The following is a 21,407-nucleotide window of genomic DNA, read 5'->3' as shown; positions in this document are numbered from 1 at the left end:
AATATAAATTAATATAATTTATCTCGAAGAATATATAGTGTCAATGTATTCAATTTCATGTATCTCAATTATTTAATCAAAAAAATACAAAATATACTTATTTTAATCAACTACCACAATGTGTCTTCGAGACCAAATTAAGATTAAGGATGTGTTTGGATTGGCGTAGACAGAATTGAATCTAACATAATTGAGAGTTTGGTATAATTAATTTTATCAGAATAAAATTTAGCAGAATTGATTTATGTTTGGATATATTTATCTAAAAGTGAGTTGAACAATAAATTATGGCGTAAAAATTATCCAAAATCAATTCGCCAAAAGCTACAAATTCCAGTTTAAGTAGAACCAATTCTAGAGACAAAATCAATTCTACTTTTAACTAACCAAACACCTTAAAATTTTCCAAAATCAATTCTACCTCTTAAAATTACTTTTTGTAGAGGAACCAAATGTACACTAAAAAAAGCATTAAAATTAGATGAAGTGTTAGCACATTAATCGTTGGATTAAAATCAAATAGGTTAGATTTTTCTAAAAAAAGCTCTAATAATAAAAATAGAGGGAGAAGAAGAGTGAAGCATATTTGTTGGAGAAAGGAAAGTATTTAGGTAATTAATAAGAAGTAGGAAAACAGCCCACTCTTATTCATTTCTTCTCTCTTGTCTGTCCTTCTCCCGTCTTCGTGTCCCTCCTCTGTTTCTTCCCCTTTTCAATTTCACTCTTTCACACTCACTCATTCACTGTCTCTCACAGACAAAACAAAAACAAACACAATAACCAGTCTTTTATTTCTGTTTTCTCCCTCTATTAACCACAAATATGGGAGAAACCGGTATCAATGTTCCTTACCCACGATACTTAAACCCTACGGCTCAAGAGTTTACCCCCACAACAACAAACCCCATTCCCCTCTCCGTCGCCGTCGGTGTTCCCTATCCCTACCCTCACTTCGCCGTCACACCTCCGCCGCATCTCTCCACTTTACCCACCCGCTCCGTCCTCCTCAGTCCTGTCCCTCCCACTACTGAATCCGACCTCCGGAAAGATCTCCAGGCCTTCGGTGAAGTCAGAGCTATCCAAACGGACTCCTTCCGTTACGGTATCGTGACGGCACATTTCTATGACCTCAGACACGCACAGGCGGCGTTCACCGCCATTCGTACTCACCATGTCCACTGCGTTTCGTTTTTTAACCCAATGTCTCAGCCACAATTTCATCCCGCTCCACCACCTCCCCCGCCGGGGCTCGTCGCCGGTGTGCCACTCTGGGCTCACTATGTCTTTTCCGATATTCAGAATCAAGGAACCCTCGTCGTTTTCAACTTAGACGACGACGTTTCACCTGAAAAACTACGACAAGTTTTCGAGCCTTTTGGTATTCACTTCTTTTAATTTTTAATTTATTTATTTTTCACCTTTTTGTTACAGAAGTGAGATCTGAAAGTAGAGTGTTTTTTAATAAAAACAATAAAATCCTAATAAGACATGTCTCTATCTCATTCTTTTTGTGTGTTTATGTGTGTCCACTTTTTAATTATAGGAGCCATAAAGGAAGTGAGGGAAATTCCAGGGAAGAAAAAGAGTCAAAGATTCGTCGAGTTTTTCGACATAAGAGATGCTGGCAAAGCCTTGAAAGAAATGAACGGAAAAGAAATTGAAGGAAAATCAATTGCTATTGAGTTTAGTAAACAAAGTGGTTATTATGGAAGAAGATTCTTCCATTCAACTAATCCAAATCCTAATGCCTATATCTCCAATAAGCCATTTCATTTCAACATTCCTCCTCCACCTCCCTCGCCCCGACGTCGTTTTGGCCCACCGCAATTCTCGCACAAGAATTTCGGGACTGGTTCAATGAGTTCAAATAGTTTGAATGGGGATGAAAATCATTTTTCCCCTAGGAGGAATTTTGGCAGGGAATTCATTGGAGAAAGACCATGGAATTGGAAGGGGAAGCAACCTTATAAGAATGAGGCTCGTTATATAATCAAAGAAGATGCCATTGTTGAATCCGATTCTAGAACTACTCTCATGATCAAAAACATACCCAACAAGTACAGGTACGTCTTTTTGTTTAATTTAATGAAAAATAAAAAACATACATCTGCTGTGTCTGTTTTATTTTTTTATTCTGAATTAATTAAAATTACTATGATACCCTCATTGAAATACTACAAAAGTTTAGATAAAGACAAAAGAAAGTGACAATGCTAGTACTACATGCTTTCTTAATTGTTTTTATTTTGTTTGAGTGGATATAGTCAGAAGCTACTCTTGAACATGTTGGACAACCACTGTTTACGCTGCAACGAGCAGATAGGCGACGGCGATGACAAGCCTCTATCTTCCTATGACTTCGTATACCTTCCTATAGATTTCAAGTAAGCAGTGTTTGTTTTTCATCACGTTTCTTGTGCAATGCCATTCTTTTATTATTATTATTTTTGCGTGTTTCTTTCTCCAATGCACTCTATGGCAAATCCGTGATATATATATATATATATATATATATAATTTGACAGGAACAAGTGCAACGTTGGATACGGGTTCGTGAATATGACATCTCCGGAAGCTACTCTAAGGTTCTACAAGGCCTTCCAGCAACAACGTTGGGAGGTTTTTAACTCCAGAAAAATCTGTCATCTTACCTACGCTAGAGTTCAGGTAGTACATATTAATATTAGAGTATTAGTAGTAAATTATTATATGATGAAAAATATTAAGATTTTGTTTTTTATTTAAAAGGGTTTGGAAGCTTTGAAAGAGCATTTTAAGAACTCAAAGTTCCCGTGTGAGATGGAGCATTATCTGCCGGTGGTATTTTCACCGCCTCGAGATGGGAAGCAATTAACGGAGCCATTTCCAGTAGTGGGGAGCATGGTACGAATGGGTGCTGTAGATGATAAGATGGAGGGTAGAGATCATAGGGTGGTAGCAGGTAGTAGTGGTGGTGGCGGTGATGATGATGATAAATTAGATGTGAAGTGAAATGTGCATTTATTTACCTAGCACATCAAGAATTAAAGGTTGTTGAGCAACGAGCCACATATGTGTTCTCTCTGCTCATAAGCCCCCACCGTCTTACAACGTTGAACCTCTTGCTGCTCGCTGCTCACTGCTCATTTCCCCCTCTCTCTCATTTTCTTGCCTTTTAGTTATGTTTTAGTCAGTTTTTTATGTCCTTTTAAATTAAGTCTCTCTCGTCTAGTCTTTTAGGTTCTGGCACTTCAGATGTACTAGTGTTTTCTTTGCCTACAAATTTAAATTTCAAGACTTAGAATCTATGATGTTTGTTTATTATTTATTGCTTAGATTAGAGTACCTTGAATAAGTGGATACCATATGTGCTGCTCTTTAGGCAGTTATTATAATTTTATTATATATGGCTTTGGAACGGTGGTTGTTGGAATAAATGAGATAATAACAATGTGTTTAATGTATGTGTTACATAGGAGATTTCAAGTGTTAATTAATAGGAGGTAACACTTCCTTGGGTATGCATTATGGAGTTTATAGATTTTCTGAAAAATGTAAGCTATGTTAATATTTAACTGATGTTTGGTTATGTCTAAATGTTTAATTTATGGTGCCATCTGCCTTCCACATATTAACGTGTGTCTAACACATGCCAATGTGTGCACTATACATGCTTGACTGTGCTTGAATGTCCTTTCCACATCTTGTTTCTAGTATACATGCTTGACTGCACCCTCCACATAAGATAAGAAAGTAATGAACAATTAGAAACAAAAATTGGTTAAGAATATTAAGATTATGGACCTAGTTGTTTAGTCTATACATTAGTAGAGGATTAGACAAACCTTCAAAATGCTTTGTTTTCTTCGGATGCAAACTTATTGCAAGAAGCTATGAATGACTAGATGTGTTATCATGAATCTAACAAGACACCACACTTGGTAGATTTGTTTCTTGAATGTAAATTAAAATATAATGGAATTGTTGAAAAATAAAAGACTCATCTTGTAACCAAGTGTTTGAATGGTCTTAAGCAAGATTCATGGTTCATGAATAGGAAAATAAGGTAGAGGAGTGCTAGCAACACTCTCTTTTCAACACTCACTTTATTATTGGTTAAAATATGTGTGGGTCCCTCACTTTGAAAACGGATCCCACATAAAGTGGTAGGACCCACACATGTTTCAATCAATAAGAAAGTGAGTGTTAGAGAGAGTGTTGAAAAGAGAGTGTTGTTAGCATTTCTCAAATAAGGTATTTAATTTAGATAAGTCTCCGTATGGTCTTAAACAAAAATATTTATTATCGTCTTAACAAGCTATAGGCACTATCATATTTCTCTATATAGACGACTTTCTCATATTTAATTCAAATATCCGTTTTGTAATAATGTGAAATTACGATTGTGCAACAACTTTGATATAAAAGACCTTGTAAAGCAAACACAATCAATTTAATAAGAATCTAAGGTTAGAAAAGAGAATTTCTTTGGACATATATTTAACGTATCCACATATATTTACAGATATCCATAAATAACATTTTTCTTTGAAAAAAAATATTTTCAACTTCTTTTAAAGACACAAAAAGTTATTATCACATAACACTCATACAAATCTCTCTTATTCTAACATCAAAATGTTATCACATTAATTTCCTTAATTTTCAGCAAAACATAAGATTCATACATTTCATTTTTAACAAAAAGTGATAGATATTGTGATTGTGAGTTATGGTGAAAGAGCAGACGACGAAGGAGTAGAAAGGAAGGCATCGATTGGACAAGAAAAGTGGTTGGTTGGACTGTGAAATTGTCGAAGTGAGATATGTAATAAAGAAGAAGTTTAAATATGAAATGACCAATATGATTTGCATGAAATGTAAAAGGTTTACTTCAAAGAAAACTTTAAAAAAAATATATGAGAAGACTATTTTTTTTAAATGAAAAGACAGAGTATAATAAACTAATATGTAAGTTATTATTATAATTTATTAACGGATACGAATATCCGCGAGCATGGGTATCGTTAAGCCCGTATCCATATCCATTAATAAACAGATATTTAAATATCCATTTATTTTATCCGTGGATATCTATTAAGTTATTCGCCCCGTACCCATGACAGATTTTATTCGCGGATATCAACGAGTACAAATTATTTTGCCATCCCTATGTAACAAACTAAATATGCAAGCATCATTGGCAGCCTATGTATATCATTGTTTGTACAAGACCCGACATTACCCATGTTATAGGATTGTTGTGCAGGTTTATTAGAAGGTACAATATTGACATATTACTGAAAGAGTCATGAGGTACCTAAGTAGGACCATGCACAAAATATTACATTATCAAAAGTTTTTTTGCTGTCCTCGAAGGGTACAATAATGTTTATTGGAACACCTTGTTTGATGATTCCAAAGTTGCAAATTATTATATATTTAGCATAACTAGAAGAGAATTCTCTTAGAAATCTAAGAAACTAACTATTATGGTGCAACTAATTTTGGAATCATAAATGATAGCACTTGCAAATGCTAGTGAAGAAACAAGTTGGTTGAAATATTTATCCAAAAGTGCTGACATACTCACATAATTTTGAGTTAAGTGCAACATATTAGAACAAAAATGTTCGACCATCTATCTCGGAATCTATTACAATAACAAGCTTCGTACTTATCCACTAAGGACATATGAGATCATCTTAGTACAAAATAGAAAGTGCATGGAGTGTAGACGAGTTCAACCACTTAAAAAATAGAGTCTCGCCCCAGGTATGATCACTTAAGTAATCTACTCACTAGCTACGTGCGACCACACTACCTAACTTATGCATCAAAATGTATCTTGAAAGTACACCCACGTCTAGAGATGTTGTGGTACACAAAGTAGGAGTGAAGATTCCAATAATATAATAAGTAACACAATCACATAATTTGATTAAGTGATTCATCTTATAAGTTCATGCAGGAACATTGACGTCTACCACAAGGCGTAATAAAAAAATGCATACCTCATAGATCAACTAACATGGTAGTAACTTGAAGTAAAATTTCACTGGAATGCCTTTAAGGCTAGCCCAGCCATAAAAAAGACAACTCCTAGAATAGACGGATTAGACACGTGAATTCACAAACTTAAAGACATGGTGATTGGGAGCAAAGTCATACCCTTTAACATTGTGGATTAACAAAAGGGACAAGGCAAAATGATGTAGAATATGTGACACCTTGCAACCCAAGCATCCCGATCAAACACCACTGAATAATATTGCATGATGGAAGCACAAATTTACTACATCAAAGAGAAAGTAGAATAATTCAAGAATAATTGAAGATCCATAAGTCCCACACCTCAGGAGGATGTCCCCTAATATAACACTACCAACTTAGAATCAGGGAGGTACACATTTTTCTTGGATATACTAGTACGAAATAAATAGGGTAAGTACACAACCTAACACCTCTTCACAAATATTATATTTAGTGTCCTATTTGGCAAAAGTCCAAGATTACGACACCCGTTGCCTATCATATAGGTCGCAGAGACATAATCTAATGTGACTGCCCCTACATTCCGCCCGACGTGGTGGTTAAGTAAGAGTGAGTCTTTGTTGACTCCAGAAATATAGCCGAACAATGATCTCCTCAATAAAATGAGCTGTTAGGACCACCTCCAAAGGGCCAAAAACCCTAGTTTGAGGAGTTTATAGATACACTTTCCCCCCAAAGGGGATATGAGACGACTCTCAAGTAACACTTACTTACTTACACACAGCCAACAGCAGGACCTCTCACCTCACATGGGTTGGTCCCTTAAACAGCCTAAAAAACCTCATACAGGGATACTCGCTACTAAGGGCTATCCCTCACCCCAAACATGTAATATATCTACTAGGGCCTCTAAGTTCCTGCCCTTGTAGGGGGAATACACACATACCTATACTTTTTTGGACAATACAATGGTGCCCAGCGTAGGGCTCGGTAAAACTAACCAGGGTCACGCCTCTTCCTAATAATTGTCACATCTCTTCCATACCATCGACTCCAACTTCTAACCATTACCAGACATGGTAAATAGAAGAGCCTCATCCCTTACTTCTGAGGGTAACAATGATATAAGAGATTTTGAAGTCATGGCGGAGATATGAGCTGCCATGGACGAATTACGACGCCACAACCAAACATTAGAAAACGGTGTCCAAATTATTAGACAAAGACAACAAGAGGTCAATTCCTCAAAAGAGATGGATTTGCTGGATCCCTAGCCCCACTCGGAAAAAATATGAGAGACCCTTGTTCCTGAAGGATTCAGGCCTCCATCCTTGGCTAGGTTCGATGGGCGCAACGACCCCTACGAGCAATGTTATACAAGTTATTCAACAATTCATTAGTACCTTGCATTTTGAGGTTTGCTTGTAACACTTAGAGGCTAAGTAAGGATTCCCGTTGCATAACAAGAGGTGGAACAGAAGGATTGATAGAAGTAATTTGAACAAATCTAGCTATCTATGGAGCATGACTAGATAAGGCTTCCAATAGAAAAACTAGAAGGAACCTTAGTGCATCAAGTGAAAATCATGTGGTACCTATAGGAGGCCCTCCGATACTGGATTGGTGTTTGACGCTAACTATGAACTTGTGGTATTTGACTGTCATTTGCTATGAACTTGTAGTATCTTCCAGGTCGCCATGGTGAGTATCTCAGTAGCAATGGAAGGTACAAGCGATGTTATATTAGAAGATGCACTACAAATCTCTAGCATGACCTTTATGGAAATCGCCTTCAAACCCTAGTAGAAACCAATGTATGGATCTAAGACCTTCCTTTTGCCACTTTGCAAAGTTCTCGAGAGAATCAAAGATATGGATTTTGAGGAATTGAAGCAAAAATAGTGATTTATCGAATTAACTATGATAGATCTATATGTTATCTTCTGAGTGCTTCTCGATTATGGGATATGGGAAGGCTGTGAATACTGGAGTTGGAAAGCGAACATAAATTTTCGCAAAATGTAAGAATCGAAGGTCGATTTTTTCTTGATTCGATGACTTAAAGAGGTTACAAACTAGTAAATTTGAGACACGATATGAAATTATAGAAATCGTGAGAATCAAAAGTCGACTCCCACACACAACATCACTATTCTGTTAAGGAACCAGAAATAGATGCAGTTGGAGAATGGATGATCTTGAATAGTGGCTATGATCTCCTTTACGGTGGTGCGAGATGGATCTGCATGGTTTGGACTCCAACGCCCAAGTCAGTTCAAGATTCAAGATGAGTGTAGTGAAAAGTGGAGATCAGAGGTTGTACCTTGCTCTTAGCGTGTGAACTAATTTTATAGTTTGGGTTAAATGAGGTGGATTTAAGGCGGATTAGGCCTTAGTTATTTGGGCCTTTTGTCGGTCCAGAATAACCGGTAAGATAACATATGCCACACTTTATTTACATATTGTTAGTTGAATCCATTTTGATTCTAATACATGTATTGTTTGGGCAACCATTTTTACTCCTTCTCAAATTTTCTTCATGACAAATTACACCCCTTGATATGTAGGCCAATATTTCTCACTAACTATCACTAGGAAGGTATTGTTATAGACTCTGAATAAGTTTACGACCTTGTAAAGGTCAAACAAATGGAAGAGTCGTCATGGAGAACACTGGAGCATGTTGTAATGAAATGGGAGCAAGGTAGACAAAAGGCTTGAATAGGCTTGAAACTTCCTGCAGTCGCACCAACCCTTATGTAATTCGAGCGATAATGTCCCATTGGCATCCCCTCATTGTGGTCCTTGTCTCCTAGGCACTGAAACTAAAATTTTTATGGTCAAATCTTATGACCAGATGCATGTTAGATTTGCTATTTTCCTCCTTCATAACTTTCATGCAGTTTTTATTAAACAATTGCCCCAATTATAACACTAAACTCTATTTTGAACCTCTATTACCCAACAGTGCTCCCAACTTATAATATGTTTCTCTCACTGACATAGTTATGGGTATAATTCTAGTGCCTTTAAAGATAAAATTCATTGATTTCACAAGGTTTGTAACCATGTAACCCATCGCCGACCTCATCAAATGCCCTTGTTCATTTCTCCACTGGAATGTTATCCACCCACCTTAAAGCTCGTGCACTTGACAACCTTATATCCTTGTTGTAGTGTTTAAATGATGGTTGATTTAAAGAATACCATCCGTTCAAATTTTTTTTTGAAGATTTTTGTCTTTGATTTTCCACATGACGTTTTGTGCAACGTGTTTTATGCAGTAGACTTGTATAAAAGGGGGATTTTGTCAATTATTATAGGCACTCTCAATAGATGCATGCTTGTGTAATATAACTTTAATTCTATAATATCAATATTTTTATTTTGTTAAATAATAATTTGTTAAATATATAATATTAATTAATTATTAATAAACAAAATACTATAAATAATAATAAAAATATAAATAAATGACACTTAAAAGTTAAATCTAATTAGCGCGGTCTATTAAAGATTGGAGGACGCGCCAATTGGTTTGACATAACTTTTTTAAAAGGAGTCACTTGTGCCAATCAGATATGTGTTGATATTTTGTGTAATTTTTTTTGTATAAATTGAGTATCCTCAAAAGATTTAACATTGTTACGCGTTCATGGCTGAATTCGAATTTAAGATCTCTGATTAAACTGAGAGAGATCTCCTGCCATTTTAACCAGCTGTTTTTGGATTGTAATTTATTTTGTTTGAAATAAGGTTAGTTTAAAATTTAAATTAGAATGTCGCATATTTGGAAAATTGAGTCGTGGAAAATGGATAATGGAGGTCAAAAGTTCCCCACACAAAGCTTTACGCATTGTTTGGTACGAAGGAATGTGCCACGACTGAATGTGATAGAAGGGAAAATTTCTTGTAAGTTGTGTCATCTGTCATTTGGAAAATTTATCAGATAGGAAAGAAATGTATATTTTGGTGGGGCCTACGTGCAATAGATTTTCCGTTCAAAACTACGAAGAAAGTGTTGAAAACTGATACAATTTGGTAAAAGAATAATTGTACCCTTGGTTTTAAAGATTCTCCGACACTTTTTTGCTATGCTTGCTTATGTTTCATTAATGTCGAACATGGTATACTAATTTATACATTACTAGTATATAAGAATACACAAATATGTTACTATATTATTTTAAAATTTTTGTTTTGTTTTTACATGTTTATAATATTTTATGGATATAATTTTATAAACAATATCTTATTATTATAAGGGACAATTTTGTCATTATTTAAATATATATTTTTCTTTCCATTCACTTTCACTCATATCAAACAACTAAAAAATTATTTCACTTTCTATCTATTTTCTACTTACTTTCATTCCTTTGACATTTTTTCCTCTCACTTTCTTTCTTTTTAGTTTTTTTCACATTCAAACATAGCATTACACAATGTTTGGTTTCTAAGAAACTAGAAGAAAATAAAGTGTAAGGAGGAAAATATTCAAGAATACTCTATTTCCTATTTCCTATAGTTTGGTTAGGAAAGAAAGTTTCATGATGGGACCCACATAAAAAGTGGTTCTTCCAAAATTGAATGGAAAGAAAACGAATGGTAAGTTTTCTTTATGAAATGGCAAAATTATCCAAAATAATTAAACATATTACAACTATTTTGGAAATTTTTGTAAATAGCAATAAAGTTTACAAAAAAAACTCTAACATTTTATTTTTACCTAAAAATATTATTCTCCGATACTATTTATAAGAAAGAATATACTTTTTAAATATATTAGATAACTAATGTATTTGGACAATATATTGTCTAGATACATTAATTATTCATTCAATGGATCTAAAAAAAATGGGTTAATACCTATTTTCCCCCCTGCCATATAGGCGACATTTGAAAAACCCCCCTGCAAAAAAAAAAGTTACAAGAATTCCCCTAACATTTGAAGATTCTCTCATTTTAAACCTTCGTCAGATCCAGTCATCCAAAATGCTTACGTGGCATGTATTTTTTTGATTTTTTTTAATTGTTTCTAATGACGTGGATGCCCAGGTGGCTATCCAGTCAACGAAAAAAATTAAAAAAATCAAAAAAATACATGCCACGTAAGCATTTTGGATGACTGGATCTGACGAAGGTTTAAAATGAGAGAATCTTCAAATGTTAGGGGAATTCTTGCAACTTTTTTTTTTTGCAGGGGGGTTTTTCAAATGTCGCCTATATGGCAGGGGGCAAAATAGGTATTAACCCAAAAAAAATTAACTCTTTCTTATTTCATAGTGAATAATATCTTAAATTTATCTTACAAAACAATTGACTATTTTTTTTAATATTAGTCAAAATATATATTTTTTTCCAAATCACATTTTTTTTATTTGAGAGTTATTTTGTTATTTTAATTTTAAATATTTTTCTTTCTCTTCACATTCTATTTACTTTCACTCCAAACAAACAACCAAAAATTCATCTCACTTTCCATTCACTTCTTCTTATTTTCATTCCTTCAATTCAACCTTCTTTCTTATTTATAGAGCGTCAAAATGGGTTCGGCCCATCGGGCCTGCCCATAAGCCCAACAATTTAGCGCGGACCGGACCGCAAAATACCTTAAAAAAATACGACCTTGTCTTTTAGGGCTAGTCCACCGGACCTATGTGTTTTATGGGCTGAGTCGGGTCGGGCGGGCTTTGGACAGACCCACTAAGAAAGGATTTTGGTAAATTTTGGAGGAAAAAGTTTGAGATAAGATATGATTTCATAAATGTGTTTTCAAGTGATAAATAAAAGTTAAAGAGGATGAAGATATATTTTCAAGATGATATGATCAAGGAAATGATTGTGAGATGGAGAGAAAATTTGATAAGTAATATTAAGTTACTTTGTACTTTTACATGGATGATTTTGTGGTATTCATATATATATATATATATATATATATTTAAAACATCACTTATATACGTTTATGATGACTCTCTACTTATGTTGTGTTGCATTTATCCATTGCATCATTTTTATAAAATTAAAACTATAACATTAAAATACGGGCTGGATTGGCCCATCGGACCGCACGTGTCTTTGGAAAATGAGTCGGGTTCAATTTATGTGACACATTAAGCAATCGGGCCGAACTGGATCAACCCGTTTAAACACATTGGCCCACCGAACTAAAACGGCTTGGTCGGACCGGCTCATTTAACAGCTCTCTTTATTTACCCTCTTTTTTTCCTTTCACAATATAAATATAATTGGTTCTATTTGCTACTCCTCTAATACATTTTTTACCTTATATATACCATATTACCCTTATCTCTAGGTCATTTGCAGCTTACAAAGTTTTCATCATTGAGTATTGTTTCATGTGTTAGTGGACCATGAAACTGTCCTACATGAGTCACCACCACCACATTTAATGCTCTGCAACTCGTTATGTAGCTTTCATCCACCTCCCCCAGATTTTTTAACCTGTTCTCTTTTCATGATGCTCTGGGGTTTTGACACGTGGACCACCTGATGTTTTCCACGTCACTTTTACTACCCCACCACCAACTCAAACCTCGTATTGTTATTGTCAAAATACTGCTCATTCCCGTTTTTGTGTTTGACCAATTTCTCTTCCACAAAAAACTTAGTGGACCCTATTTTTCTTGGTTTTAGAGGCAATATATTTTCTGCTTCACTGCTATGTGTTCGGATCTGTTTTATATTCTTTTCACGAAAAAAATATTGACTTCTCCTCAATTGTTTTTGTTGAAAATTTACCTTTTTATGGGAAAAAGTTATTCATTTTAAAAATATATCATTTGCCATGTGCTTGTTTGTTAAATTATACTGTATAATTTAGTATTTTAAATCTAATATTCTATATATTAACTTGATTTATACCTTTTATTATCAAGGTATTAATAAGAAATTGATAACATGTTCTTTGCATCCTATAAGGTATTGATAACACGTTTTTATATCTTCAAAAATTAATTTGATTTAATTTTAAATAATATATTATTTTATAATTTCTCATTCCATCACCGTTCTGTAAATTAGTACAATAATATTCTCTACACATATTTATCTATTTGACACTTAAATTTAGGAGACTTTCTTTCATGTTAATTTTTTACATCATAGAGATCTTTATAAGATTATTTTATTTTACTTTCATGTGAAAATTAATCTATAACTATAGATAAAAGAGATAGAAATTGTTAGACTAATATATTTTTTGATTAATTTATTCTTTAAATTTATCTATAACTATTAATCTATGTGATATGTGGATAATAATTAACAATAATATCTATTTAAATTTTTAATACAAAGTTATAAACCTTCTTTAATAATGGATCATTTGACTTTTATTTATTTATTTACCAAGATCCTTATTTTTATAAAAGAAAAAATATTGTTTATATTATTTAGATTTAATTTGTAACTAATATGTAATTGAGTAAAGTGACAATAATAACGATATGCCATCAATATTGATGGCATATTGTTATTATTATCACTTTACATTTAACATGAGACAGTTATGATAGTTGAATACATAATTTCTTATAAAAACAAAAATTTGACGGGCCGAAACTACTTATAAAATTACATTTAACTTGAGACAATTATGATTGGTGAATACATAATTTGTTATAAGAACAAAAATTTGTTATTCTTTTTGCATTTTATATACATTTTTAACCATCACTATATTATATTAATTTACTACTTATAACGATATTATACGAACCGTACGAACGCACGGGTAAATGATTTCTTAATTATTTTCTTTATTTTTCTACTAAAATATACATTTTTCGACGGGACAAAGCTACTTAATTTGTATATATTTTATTTACATTTTTAACCATTACTATATAATTTATTTTCTTTATTTTTTATATGTTGATATTAAGTCATAACTGATATTTTTGAAAAAATAAATCTATTAAATATATTAAAATTTTTATTTAAAATAAGTGAAAAAGATTTCAAATGCTTATAATAAGATAGGGGTATGATCGAGTGACAATGAACAAAATTTGGACAGCAAATTTGGTACGTGTTACCGAATCAAATAAATATAATCACATATATTATATTTATTTATTATTTATAACATTGTGCAATTCGTGCGAAGGCACGGGTAGATAACTACTCATGGTAGATTTGTAACAATATTGTATGATGCGTGCGAACACACGGGTAGATGACTACTTAATTATATATATTTCTAACTAAATTAAATTAATATTTATATGACAATCATAATTTTAAATATTTTTCTTTTTAATTTGCGTATCTTTTATATATATTTATTAACCATCGTTATATATTTATTTATTATTTATATCGACTTTGCGTGACCCGTGCGAACGCACGGGTCCTTTATTAGTTATACTGTATAATTAATTACCTTATTAGGAATTAGGAAAATTCACGTTGGATGTTATTTTTTCCGTTTCATAAAAATATGGTGGTATTTGTAACTTTTGTCTTGTTTTAAAATAATTATTAATGAATAATGTTAATGTAATATTTTTTACTAATACACTATAATTATTAATTATTGAATTCATTCTAAAGTATTTCACTAACCACCGTAATATTTGTGTAGTAAATAATTTTAATTTTATTGTAATATTTGTGTTTTAATATATAATATTAACTTTATTGTTAAAATAAATTTAATTAATTCTTTTTAAAGAATCACAAACTTCTCAAACGTGATATTTAATTTGAAATGGATAGAATAAATTATAAGATGTTTATCTAGTTGAATATGTTTTTCAAGTGGTTATAAATGGGGATGACAATGTTGAATTCTTTAATGACAATCATAGGCGACGCCAGCATCCGGCGACCTAGGGCAGCTGTCCGGGCTCTTCTTTCTCTCGCCGCCTGAACCTCAAAATCTCCTCATAGTAGTGATCTCTCTCTCACTAAGAAATCCAAATATCAGAGTCAATTGTCTCTCTCACACTCAAGAACGACGATCGTGTTTAGATGGAGAATCGTCGCGAGTTTTCTTCTTCTTTTTCTTTCACTTTTAAGCTCAATTTTTGATGCATAATAGTTATTGTGATGTTATTCATTGTTTTGCAGGTTGTGGTTTATGAACTAGTGAAGAATTGTTGCTGAATTTATCATTTCGTGCACCAAATGTTCGGTGAAATGCCTGAACGATGTTCTTTTGCAAAATTCGAACCTGCTAATGATTTATCTTTTTACATGACAAGTTACTTCTAAACAGGTGGAACCTGCAACTCTTGTTCTCTTGGCCAATCAAAAAAGTATTTCTGGTATTTTCAATTGCTCCTCCTTTCATTATAAAACTCTGTCGTATTGTGCAACAACTATAACTGAACCTTGTAATTGAACACTTTGAAAATCATTTTGGGCAAATGTTTCTACGGTTGTTACTTTTTCTTGCTACTTTATAAGGTTGGTGATCCAGCTCAACTTCCAGCAACTATAATTTCAGACATTGCCAAAAATCACGGGTAAGCATTTATGTCTGGGGTAGTTGTATTGATTTGATACATTAGCCCAATCTTTTCTAAAGACCTAAATTTGGTGTCTTTTATGTTTCATGAACTTCATATATGGCACAAGCTTATGTGAAAGACTGAAGCAGGCTGGTTATCACATTAAAATGCTGAAGACTTAATATCGAATGCATCCGGAGGTTAGTGCTTATGTTTAGTAAACTTATGCAAAATTCTAAAGACCTAATGTGTATTCTCCCTCATTGTCGAAGCGAAGTATTTCGATTTTGGCTTGATGTCTAATGCTCAAATTTTTATTATATTATGATTAAACAGATTAGAAGCTTCCCGTCTGAGGAGTTTTATGAAAACTCTTTGGAAGATCGTTCATGGATAAATGTTGCAGAAGTTGATTTTGTTCTACTCTTGTATCAAAAATTGGTAACACTTTATCCGGGACTCAAGTCAGGCAACCAAGTTGCAATTATATCACCATACAACCAACAAGTCCAGCTCTTCCAACAATGTTTTGAAGAGACTTTTGGTGTGTATGCAGAGAAAGTAATGGATATATGTACTGTTGATGGTTTCCAGGTAAAATTGCTTAATGTTAATCATATGGTATCCTTCATATTCATAATTTCTCTAATGCCCTTCTTATAGTGGTTGACTAGTTAAATTTGGGACTGAAGTCTACTCTCATTTCTTTTCAGGGTCATGAAAAGGACGTTGCCATATTTTCATGTACCAGAGCAAGAAAATAGGATCCCAGACCAATATAAGAAAAGTCGGTATGAGACTAATATTAGACATAAGTTTTTGCCCAGGCTTTATAATTTTTCTGGCTTCGCCACTGATGACAATGGTGGGGTGCAAATGCAAAATCCCTGACGATTAAATAAGTTAAAGTTGTGAAGTGAAAATGTTAGGGTTTAAAATATGAGTATTTGAGTTTAAACTAGTCGTTAGACTATATAATAGCATTCTAGAGTTTAAAAGCTATAGAACCTTTATTAAGGACGCTTGTCTCAAAAGATAGATTTTATTGGACAATCTAATCTATCATTTAACAATTTTAAGGATCAGTTAACCCTCAATCTCTTGGTTCGAAGGACATATGTCGTAGGATCCCGAGAGTTATAGAAATGTGATGATCTTTAGGGGTCAATCAACCTTAATCACGTGTACCTTTAGGACCGGTGCGTCTCTTGGTATGCTTTTCTTACCATGATTTGGGTTACTCGATTTCTTGTGGATTGAGTTTCGACCTAGTTTAGAACAATTGTCTCTCAAGCGTTAGTTAGCTAGATCAAATTAATGGTTTTCATTGACTTCATGGTCATGATGAATCCCTCGACAAACATGGACATGGTCGTATCCTCTTGAAAATTGGAAATAACGGGCGACCATTAATGGCTTATGTCAGATTGATGAATGGTTTAAATAATTAACTTAAGCGGCTTATGTCAGATTGATGAATGGTTTAAATAATTAACTTAAGCTGTTATTTATTCGGTGGTATGTTTGATGCGTTTTGGATCTAGAATGCTAGAATCAACATGCTCTTTACCCCTTAGGAGTTTCAGGGGTCCAAGGATCGCATTGGATTCACCTACCCCACTTTTTCTTTTTGTTTATTGTCAGATCATGATGTAGACTTCTCCTAACTTTTATGTCTTCTCCCTCTGCCACGTTGCTTGTAACCATGTGTCTATGCGACTTAGGATAAGGCACACATTAATTGTTTTGTAGAGGTAGTGAATCTATGTGCTTCCTCGTACTACTATATACAAATACTCATGATGGTTTTAATGATGACAACACATAATGTCAAATGGCGTTCGGTGCTTTCCTTGATGATCTCTGGTCAAGAAACCTCTGATGATGGTGTCTATCAAAGAAGCTATATCAAACCTCATCAGTACAAGAGTCAAGTCTCATATGAAGTGCTAAATAAATGATGAATCAAGCAAGGGAACTTAAACCTTCAATGTTGTGAAAGGGAGGAAGTGTGAAAGCTTTCATGGTCTTATGTTTGAGTGATCATTTGATTGTAAAGATATTAAAGTAACCCTCAAGATACTAAGACAACTTACACACACAGTTAAAAATGTTATGAATCCTATCTCTTTTTGATAAAAACACCTAATTTTTTTACGCACATGCTTAATGTTTACCAATTTGCTTAAACCATTGGGAGTGATCTTTACACTACTTAATCGATTAAAACATTATGGTCAATCAATGAACTCTTTTGTAATGACTCAACCGTTTAAGAAGGCTTTTAATTGATTAGTAACGTCAGATTTGAAAAGTTTTCATATTTAGCTTATCTAATCGGCTAACCCCATGAGTTAAACAATTAAATCATGAAAAAGCTCATGGATCTTTTTCCTTTTTGAGCTATCTTTTCTCCTATAAATATAGGTCTTATCCTCATTTCAAAACACACCAAAGATCAAATATATAGCTATTATCTCTCACTTTTACTCTCTCTACTTCATATTCTTCTTTTTCATCACGACGTTACCTTAAAGCCTACTTTGTTCAAATGAGGGGGAGAAGAAATGAGAGATTTTAATGCAGGGAAGGGAAAAGGATGAGAGGGTAGGGATTTTTTTAATTTTATATATGTTTGGTTCAAAAAAGGGAAGGGGAGGGGAATAGAGAAATTTTAATTAAAAATATGTTTGGTTCACAGGGAGAGGGGAGAGATTTTATTAATAATTCACGTTTTTATCCTTATAGCCGTATATAAGTCATATGATATTCAAAAAAGTGTAAAATTCATAAATATTGTTTTGGTAATAACATATGCAAAATAATTAAACGCAAAATTTATATTGTTGAGTGATAAAAAATTATAACTTACTACATTATGTCAAAAAAAAATGATTATACTTGATTCATAATATAATTCTCCGACACAAATTAAACTATGTGTTGATAACAGTTTTTAAATTATGATGTAATAGGAAAAAATATATAAAATGAATGGTTTAAACTTTGATATAAAAAAATATAATAAGATAGAAGAAAAAAAAAACTAACATTAATAAATATAAAAATAAAAACTATAAAAAAAATAAAGAGATTCTAATTTATATTAAATAACAAAAATACGAAAAAATAATTTAAATACGGAGAACAATTATAATATATGAGAAAAATTACATAAAAGAGAAGCAGTAACATAAAAGAAAATGAATAATTTTGAAATACTAAAATAAAATTAAGGATATTTTTAAAAATGTGATAATTTTTTAAATATCAATGTTTAGATTTTCTCCCCTCTCCTTCAAATTCCTCCAATTTGGAGGGACACAAAAGTTGTATTTTGGAGGGTTTTGCTCTCCCCCCTCTTTCCTCATAAAATTTGAACCAAACACATTTAATTATAAATATTTCTTCCACTCCCCTTCATCTACCTTGAATCAAACACACCCTTAGTGCTAGAGTGTAAAAATCACCTGTGAGAATTTGATTGTATATTAGTGGTTGATGTATTTATTTTTGTTCAAGGGTGTGATCCTCATGAAAAATATTCTTGTTTGGTTCTTGAGATTAATCTGTTAAAATCTTTGTTTGGTTCTTGATATCCTCCAGTTAAAATATTTATTTGGTTTGAGAGATCGGTATGTCAAAAGATCCATTTCGTTTAGGGATAAGTTTGTGTAAAATCTCTATTCATCGTAAAAGGTTCATAGGCATATCCTTAAAAGTTCAAGACTCATTATTATTGGAACTCTTAAAAACAAACTAATGAGTACAAGAGTAGGCCAAGTGGTAAGTCGAATCTATATAAATCTTCTGTGTACTCTCTCTAACTTTATATCTTTAAATTTTGTTATTTATTTTTATCCTCATCTTCTTCTCTCTTCCATTATCTATATTGAACTCACATAAATCATGTTAAAGAAATAAGTTTTCAAAATAAACTTGATTTCTAAATAACACAATTCATCTTTCTTTTGTGTTTGGAGTCACATTTTCAACAAGTGGCATAAGAGCTTAAATATTATTTTAAGACAAATTTTCCTAGGAGAAAGGAATGAGTTCTGATGATTCACTAAACAAACCCACATCCTATAATTGAAAATGGTGTACTTTGTGAAAAGAGAAAATGAGAATCTTTACAGAGAGGATGAATTTCGATATTTAAAAATCCGTGAATAATGGCCATTTTGTTCACACACATCAAATTAAAGATGTTGTGGTAATCAAAGACAAAGATGATTGGACCGAAAAAGACAGGGAAAAATTTCAATGCAGTTTGAAAGTGAAGACTACCATCACTTGCGCTTTTGGTATAGATGAGTTTTTGTGTGTTTCTCACCGTGAGATAGCTAAAGAAATATGGGACACCCTTCAAGTTATCCGTGAAGGTACAACCGAGGTAAAAATGGTAAGTATGAATATATTAACTCATGAATATGAACTCTTGAGAATGAAACTTGAGGAAAACATTTATGATATGCAGAAACCTTTTTTTATCCACATTTTAACTAACATGAGAGCTCTTGAATTTTTTTTCAAAACGAGGACTTGGTTGTAAAAGTCCTTAGATGCTTAAACCATGGTTTGCAACCCAAAGTCATTGCGAATTCTGGATATAGGGGCTTGTCATCCATGGACTTGGCTACTCTTTTTAGTAAATTGCAGGGACATTAGAAAAAGCTGATAAAGACTTGCAAATGATGATGAAGGCGGAAAGAAGAATGAAAATTTAGGTCTCAAAATAGAGGTAGAAAAATATTCAGACTCGAGTGAAGAAATGACGTTATCCATTCAGAACTTATAAAGGTTTATGAAATGCGAAAAACAATAAGAGGAGCAATGAAAGAATGAAGAAAAACTCCTACATGATTTTAATAAGGAAAGAAGGGTCACACAAGACCAAATTTCCCTAAAAACTAGAAAAGAAACCAAAATAAGAGAAAGTTCAAGAAACCTCAAAGAAGGTATAATAACAAATATTTTTCACTCTCTCGGTACTAAGGCAACTTCGGTGAAGAACAAGAAAATAGACAAAAGAATAGTAGAAATGAGAAGATTTATTTTAAATTTGAATTATGGTGTAAAATAGAATGAGGAGAAACCCCCTATTTATAGGAAAATAATTGGCTCATAAAGGAAATGATTCATGGGTATTTTTAATGTCTTAATCGATTAACCCTAACTATTAATCGATTTGAAAGCCCTAATATGAAAAGTTTTTGAAACACATTATCATTAATTGATTAAAGGTTTCTTTAATCATTTGGAGGCATTAAAAATATGTTAATTACATAACTTTAATCTGATAATCAATTAACGAATGTAAAAGGCCTCCCAATTGATTAAACAAGTCAGTAATCACTTATGGATGCATATACAAATATTTTCAAGTTTTTTTTATCAAATGAGAGAGGCTTTAGAACATCGGTGTGTGTGTGTGTGTGTATGTGTTGCCTTAGTATCTTTAGAATTACTCTTATACCTTCACATTAAACTGATCACTTAGGCACACACTAAGCGCAGAACCAGACAAGCTTTCACACTTCCTCTTTTTTCACAACTTTGAAGCTTCAAGTTCTATTGTTTGATTCAATATTGATTTATCATTTCACCAGAAATTGACTCCTCTAACTTATGAGGCTAGATATAACTACTTTTATAAAAAATATCATCAAAAGTTGTTAGACTCTTGTCACCAAAGATTTCATTGAACGTTGTTTGACCTTAGGTGTTGTCAACATTGAAATGACTTGAAATTTGATCTTCATAAATTATATCTTGATCTTACAGAGAACATCTTATTCATTTAACTTTCATGACATATAAATACTTCACATATTGTTAGTTAACATAAGTTGTTGTCATCATCAAAACCAAAAAGATCATCTAACAGTTGTAGACAATTGTACCTTTAAGCACACAGATCCACACCATATTTTTCACTTTGTGGATTGT

General features: G+C 32.8%; 1 protein-coding gene across 1 annotated transcript; it reads left to right on the top strand.

The window, feature by feature from the left end:
* The first annotated feature begins 608 nt into the window (after window positions 1-608).
* Window positions 609-3,285, top strand: LOC131627110 (protein terminal ear1-like). Its single transcript, XM_058897938.1, has 5 exons — window positions 609-1,378; window positions 1,544-2,063; window positions 2,265-2,384; window positions 2,526-2,667; window positions 2,749-3,285. The coding sequence occupies exons 1-5, from the start codon at window positions 823-825 to the stop codon at window positions 2,989-2,991; spliced, it is 1,581 nt and encodes a 526-aa protein (XP_058753921.1). The 5' UTR covers window positions 609-822; the 3' UTR covers window positions 2,992-3,285.
* Window positions 3,286-21,407: the final 18,122 nt, after the last annotated feature.

Source organism: Vicia villosa, unplaced genomic scaffold, assembly GCF_029867415.1.
Source record: "Vicia villosa cultivar HV-30 ecotype Madison, WI unplaced genomic scaffold, Vvil1.0 ctg.000349F_1_1, whole genome shotgun sequence".
NCBI classification, from domain to species: domain Eukaryota; kingdom Viridiplantae; phylum Streptophyta; class Magnoliopsida; order Fabales; family Fabaceae; genus Vicia; species Vicia villosa.
Note: the sequence above shows the minus strand (reverse complement) of the source record. Positions and strands in the feature narration are given on the sequence as shown.

Bases quoted from the DNA above. Each gene is read 5' to 3' on its own strand.
- LOC131627110 (XM_058897938.1), top strand. From the start codon at position 823: ATGGGAGAAACCGGTATCAATGTTCCTTACCCACGATACTTAAACCCT. The intron at 1,379-1,543 runs GTATTCACTTCT...TTTTAATTATAG, and splicing joins ACAAGTTTTCGAGCCTTTTG to GAGCCATAAAGGAAGTGAGG. The intron at 2,385-2,525 runs GTAAGCAGTGTT...ATAATTTGACAG, and splicing joins TACCTTCCTATAGATTTCAA to GAACAAGTGCAACGTTGGAT.